Source organism: Zea mays, chromosome 1 (assembly GCF_902167145.1).
Source record: "Zea mays cultivar B73 chromosome 1, Zm-B73-REFERENCE-NAM-5.0, whole genome shotgun sequence".
In the NCBI taxonomy this organism is placed as follows: domain Eukaryota; kingdom Viridiplantae; phylum Streptophyta; class Magnoliopsida; order Poales; family Poaceae; genus Zea; species Zea mays.
The window spans coordinates 57,765,563-57,772,348 of NC_050096.1; the positions used below are offsets into that span (position 1 = coordinate 57,765,563).

General features: G+C 44.2%; 1 protein-coding gene across 1 annotated transcript; it reads left to right on the forward strand.

Moving 5' to 3' along the window:
• The first annotated feature begins 363 nt into the window (after positions 1-363).
• Positions 364-1,501, forward strand: LOC103634688 (protein STRICTOSIDINE SYNTHASE-LIKE 10). The gene has a single exon (XM_008657285.2). The coding sequence runs from the start codon at positions 393-395 to the stop codon at positions 1,407-1,409; it is 1,017 nt and encodes a 338-aa protein (XP_008655507.2). The 5' UTR covers positions 364-392; the 3' UTR covers positions 1,410-1,501.
• Positions 1,502-6,786: the final 5,285 nt, after the last annotated feature.

The following is a 6,786-nucleotide window of genomic DNA, read 5'->3' on the forward strand; positions in this document are numbered from 1 at the left end:
GTTTCCTGTTGTGCACTGTTTCGGTACTAAAATTCGTGATCCACTGTTTCGGGAAACAACCTCACAACCGAGTCCTAGTTGCTTCTTAAATACACAAATTAATACTGTATTGTATAGATATATAGGTTCCATGAATAACTGCTTGAGCTGTTTAGGTGCTGCTCACACGGTTATAAAAAAAAAGAGCGAAACTAGCAAAATTCCGAAAACAAAACAGAAAAATGCCGCGTTGAGGTGGGCCCAGGCAACACAAGACACCGACGTACGATACGGCCACGCAAGTCCGCGTCGCGTCCAACTCCAACGGGTCTATAAAAAGGCACCGCCACGCCACGCCGTCTCATCAAACCAAAGTCGAAAGTTTTGTTCAGCTCCATCGCAACGTAATCGAGATGGGGCGCATGGCGTCGCTTCTACTCGCCGTCGCCCTCGCGCTGTTGCTCCCGACGTCGTTCTGCGCCGCCGAGCCAATCAAGACCACGCCCACGCTCTGGAGCTTTCACCTACCGCTTCCCGACGGCGTTATCGGCGCTGAGAGCCTCGCCTTCGACCGCCGCGGCCAGGGCCCCTACGCCGGCGTCTCCGATGGCCGCGTCCTCAAGTGGGGCGGCAGCGCCCTCGGCTGGACCACGTTCGCCCACAGCGCAAACTATCGGAAGATCCCTCTGTGCACAGCGTCCGTGGTGCCGTCGGAGCAGACGGAGAGCATGTGCGGCCGCCCCCTTGGGCTGCAGTTCTTTGCCATGACCGGTGATCTCTACATCGCCGACGCGTACATGGGGCTCATGAAGGTCGGGCCCAACGGCGGCGAGGCACAGGTGCTGGCGACCCAAGCGGGCGACGCGCCGTTCCACTTCGTCAACGGGCTCGACGTCGACCAGGCCACCGGCGACGTGTACTTCACCGACAGCAGCGCCATCTACCCGCGCAGGTTCAACACGGAGATCATGATGAACGCCGACGCGACGGGGCGGCTGCTCAAGTACGACGCGCGGACGAAGCGAGTCACCGTGCTCAAGGCCGACCTGCCGTACCCCAACGGCGTGGCGGTCAGCAACGACAGGACTCATGTTGTGGTGGCGCACACCGTTCCGTGCCAGGCGTTCAGATACTGGCTCAAAGGCCCCAAGGCCGGCCAGTACGAGCTCCTCGCCGACCTGCCTGGCTACCCTGATAACGTGAGGCGCGACGCCAGGGGCGGCTATTGGGTAGCGCTCAACCAGGAGAAAGCGCGCCTCGACGCCACGGCGCCTCCAGCAAAGCATCTAGTTGGTGTCCGGCTCGCCGTAGACGGTGCGGCGGTGGAGGAGCTGACGGCGGCGAAAGGCGTGACACTGAGCGACGTCGCCGAGAAGGACGGCCAGCTCTGGCTCGGATCTATAGAATTGGACTACGTGGGCTTAGTTTAGATTATTAAACGCTACTGTATTAGATAGTATTTTATTTGGAAAGAAATACCCTTAGATTACTATACACTGCTGTATTAGATAGTATTTTATTTGGAAAGAAATACCCTGGTATTCAGATTAGACAGGAACGCTTTAGTTAGACTGTATTCCATTTCAATAAATACTGTTATTTTTATACTTGCCGAAGGCTTGTTCTGTACATGTTTATAATGGTGTTATAGTTCACAAACATGTTTATGAAGATGAAGAACACACAAGGGAAAAATAAAAGACACACGAGCAAGCTCTCCAACGCCTCAACCAACAAGGAAGATAAAACGATAAAACATGTTTACTTCCAGTCAAACTGCTTTGTATCAATGGGGCTGCTACCAAATAGTTTGGAACAGTTCCTGAGTGTTATGTTCCAACCAGAATTACTCTATTGTAAATAGTTTCTAAAGGAGTGATGCCGTCTTATTATTGGAATAATACTTATACCGTGTGCTCGAGAAAAAAGTTTCTAGAAATATACAGTTTTAAGATTGCCAATGTCTTTCTTTTGGCTAAGTTAACGCTACCTCTGTTCCCCACTGATTAAAAGGTAAGGAAAAAAAATATAGAGATAACATTGACTAGCTTGCACTATAATTGTTCCAAAAATATCTTACAAATGCAAATTGTGTATGACGAAAATTTGCTAAAAGATGGTTGCGAAAAATAGAAAATACAAATAAATCGGCGGATTCTCTCCAAACACCACCCACTGGATTCTCTCCGAACACCAATGCGGTCGACTTGGGTTTCAGAGGAAGAGATGATCAAAGCTTTGAAAGAAGTTGGTTTGTCTGTAGGCTATAGCGGGAGTTGTTGCTAGCTTCTAAAGGCGACAGATCCAGCCGCTCTAAGGCTACATTCAGTGGATCATGTAAATAGGAAACATGATATTGTAGATGTCATTGTTTATAGAGTAAAGTTTAAAATAAAGGATAAGATAAAAAACGAGATAGAAGAGCTGCTACAGCAATGTAAGCACTTTGGCTTTGAGTACACTAGAAAAAGAATCTTCATCAATTTAGATCCGTGGTTCTCATGAGAATTGGAGGATCCCCTTAATCTCCGTAGCAAATTAGACCTATTTGTTTTAGATTATAATATGTCCAGATCATATAATCTAGCTTAGATAATCTAGATGAGAAACAAACAAACAAATTATTATGCTTGATTATATAATCTAGAGAGCAAATTATTATAATCTGTTTAAGAGATACTTATTTGAGATGATTTTTTGTCAAAAAAAACTCACTACCCATAACTTCAAGATAAATTACCTATAGTTGCCACTCTTAAAAAAAAACGTTTCATTTATTTGTTTTCTTGCTACGTCACACATGACTAAAATCAATAGCTGCGTAACACATGACTAAAATCAATAATCAAAATTCACTAAAATCAATAATCAAAATTCCAGTAACTAGGTTGGCAAATAGCTACGCCCAAACTATTTAATCTAGATTATATAATCCAGATTATTTAATTTTATATATAACTTAGATTATATAATCTATAAACTCAAACAAAGAAACCCTTCGCCCTTCCTTAGTGTAAAAGTACCGACATCAGTCCACCGTCTAGGCCTGACCAGCGCGGCCATCCCTTTAGCGCTAAATTAGATTTATGATACAATTACAAGAAACTTATAAATGTTCGTGGGTTTTATTCAAAATGTGGGTACCGACGTTCTTACATGAGTTAAGTTCATGGGTTTTGTTAAGAACGTGGTTACCGACGTTCTTACTTTAAATTCGTGCGCCCTGGCCAAAACCGTCGAACTTAACGTATTAAGAACGTGGGTACCCATGTTCTTAAATTAAGTTAGTGGGCCAACTCAACACCGTCGAACTTAACCAAAAAGACCTAAATCTCTACCCCGCGCCGCCGCGCGTCTCTCTCTCACAACTCACTCGTTTGCCGCCCACCGTGCCTCCGCCAGAACACCGCGCCGCCGCTAGGCCGCACAAACTCGTCCTCGGCTCGCTGCCCAGCAGCCCAAGCTCACCGCGCCGCCGCCAGCGCCATCCATCGCCGCCCACTGTTCCATCTCTTTTCCGGAGTAGGTGGTGGGCACGACGAAGGCCCAACGCTCCCACCACATTCGTGGAGCTCGGTGCCTCATCCGATCAGTACCCTCTCCCTCTCCGATTTCTGTTGGATTTCTCTTGGATTTCTGTTGTTGAGAACAGGTAACCAATTGCATGAAATTAGGTTTAGGGTCTATGCTTCATCATGTCCAGCTAGATATATAATACATGGCCAGTTAGTAGGTACACTAATTAGTTGTAATTAACTAGTTAACTGAGTAAAAATTAGCTAAACATTTAACTGAAAAAATAGTTTATCTATTAGCTCTCCTATGTAGATGTAATAGAGCCAATGCACTAGAGCTAATTTAGACGAACTTTTAGCTAGTTAACGAATAGCCTTAGATCCAAACAAAATTCATGAGTCAAGGAGATATGATTACTCCCAGATTAGAGGAGAAGAGACCCCTTTTTTCTCTGTATTCATAGCCCAACGGCTTCATGCCCAGGAGAAAACCTGGTGAAAAAAAACAGTTCCTTACTATCCACAACTGTAACCAACTATAGAGCAGCCAAGAATACACTATACATCCTAATGTAAACAGCAACGAAGACAAGTGGCTGGACTTTCTTCTACCTGGGCACCTGAAAGAAGCAGGAGTTGTACGGGGGCAACTCAATGGCGGGTGCAAGTGGGAAGAGGGATGAAGAAGCCACATGGTGAGAGCTCCCATTGCTGATGCTCCCGTTCTGAGCCGTTGGAGCGGAGGCCTTGTTGTTGGTGGATGTGAAGGGGCTGTTAGGCAAGATGTGCTCCACGACCACGCCACTGCAACCTAGGCAAACAAGGAAACATTATTCATTAGTCCTAGACCAAACCAAGAAGAAAGGGAACAACTTGCACCGAGATAACAGCTTAACAACAGCCATCAACTGTGGCATCACTTGTTTCCTTTTCCCCTGCCTTTCAGCCATTGCTATCCTTTTCCCCCCAATTTTGATCTTTAGTATTTTCTGAGGAGATATGATCTTTAGTATTTTCTGAACTCGAAAAACTTGCCTGGCTCTTAGGGTTGATGCATATACATGTGTTGCTATTGCTTGCTTGCTCCTTGTCGACGATGGTACAGATAGCAGTAGCACTGTTGTACACAAGCAGCAAGCAACACCCCACCTCCTTGCATTGACTGTTGCATTTTTATGAAACCTAAAGCCGTGTTTCCATCTAATTGTAGGCCCATTTGGCTCTAGTCTCCGGTCTCTCTCTCCACTCTAAATGCAGGCCGGCCCGCGTCTCCTCGACCATCATCACCTTGACGGTCTCCGTGAAGGTATTTTTCTTCTTTCTTTGATGCATATTATTAGAATTAGTTTGTTAGTTAAAATTTGATGCATGATTTTTGGGTAGTTGTTACAATTGATGCATAATTTCTTGTTCATTGTAAATTAATCGATGTTAGGTTCAATGTTTGGTTAAATATTTTTTTATGTCTAGTGATCCTTCCTAATAGAAGAAGGGCTTAATGATGTTTATTTACATTTTTTTAGTTATGTTTGTATGCTTAATGATGTTTATTTACACATTTTTATTTATGTTTGTATGCTTAATGATGTTTATTTACACATTTTTTATACATTGAGTTATTTAGTTTTGGAAATGGATGACAATAGAAGAAGGGTGATGTATGACAGATTCAATAGCGTGACTCTAGGTCACTCAAAGGAATGGGTTCGGGTTGCAAAACAATTCATGGATCTCGCATTTTCCGATGGACCTCGTGTGGTGAAGTGTTCGTGTACCAAGTGTCGGAATTTTAAGTATGTGAGAAAGGCCGAAGAACTGGAGCACCACCTTTGCAAGAATGGGTTTATGCCTAACTATGTTGTGTGGCGCTCACATGGAGAACTAGAGCAGAATATAACAGAGTTAGAAATAATTGATGATGAGGAGGAGGATCGGATGGATGACTTGGTGGCTGATATTAGTAGAGAGTATCCAACATTGGCCTCGGAACAGGCTATACCAGAGGAAGTGCAGGAGTTTTATAAGCTTCTTCACGCGTCAGAGGAAAAAGTGCATGACGACACCACTGTGACAGTGTTGCAGGTGGTTACACGTCTTATGGCAATGAAGGCAAAGTATAACTTCTCTAATAATTGCTATAACGATATAATCAATCTGATTATTGATCTCATCCCATCGAACCATAAGATGGCAAAAGACTTATACCAGTCTAAAAAGATTGTGTCCGGTCTTGGCATGAAGGATAAGAAGATTGATGCGTGCGAAGAGAATTGCATGTTGTTCTGGAAGGAATATGAAGTGGCCACCCATTGTCAGAAATGCGGTAAATCAAGATATGCGGAGGTACTAAAAGAGGATGGAGCTACTTTTGCTACAAAAGTGGCAGTTAAACAGCTTCGATACATTCCCATCACTCCAAGGCTTAAACGTCTATTTTTAACCCAGAAACTACGAAGCTAATGTTGTGGCATAAGGAAGGAGACCGTGATAGCCAAGACCCAGACATTATGATGCATCCATCAGATGGCGATGCTTGGAAGGATCTAGATCGTTTTGACCCAGAATTTGCAAGAGATGCTAGGAATGTTCGTCTAGGCTTGTCCACTGATGGTTTCACTCCTTACGACAACAGTTCCACTTCATACTCTTGTTGGCCGGTTTTCATCATGCCCTACAACCCCCCTCCCAACAAATGCATGAAAGAAGGGTTCATATTTCTTGCCCTTATTGTTCCAGGGCCTAAACATCCTGGAAAGAAGATCAATGTATTCATCCAACCGTTGATTGAAGAGTTCAAAGAGCTATGGGTAGGGGTAAAGGCTTATGATGGTCATCGAAAACGTGAATTTACCTTACGTGATGTATATTTGTGGTCAATTCATGATTTGCCTGCATATGGTATTTGGTCTGGCTGGTGTGTCCACGGTCGACTGTGTTGTCCCATATGCATGGGGGACACACAAGCATATCGATTGGAGCATGGTAAAAAGGTCTCATTCTTTGATTGTCATTGACGGTTTCTTCCATCCAATCACCCATTTCGAAATGATACGAAGTCATTTAGAAGAGGCATAAAAGTTAAAGAGGGTCCACCAAAACGTTTAATGGGTGAAGATATCATGATATAACATCGTGCCCTTCAAAGGGCTACAGAAGGTCATGAGTTTGAAGGCTATGGTCAAGATCACAACTGGACTCATATTTCTTTTCTCTGGGAACTTCCGTATGCGAAGGTATTGATTTTACCACACAACATAGATTTGATGCACCAAGAGTGCAATGTTGCTGAAAG

Coding starts and splice junctions, on each gene's coding strand:
- LOC103634688 (XM_008657285.2), top strand. CDS start 393: ATGGGGCGCATGGCGTCGCTTCTACTCGCCGTCGCCCTCGCGCTGTTG.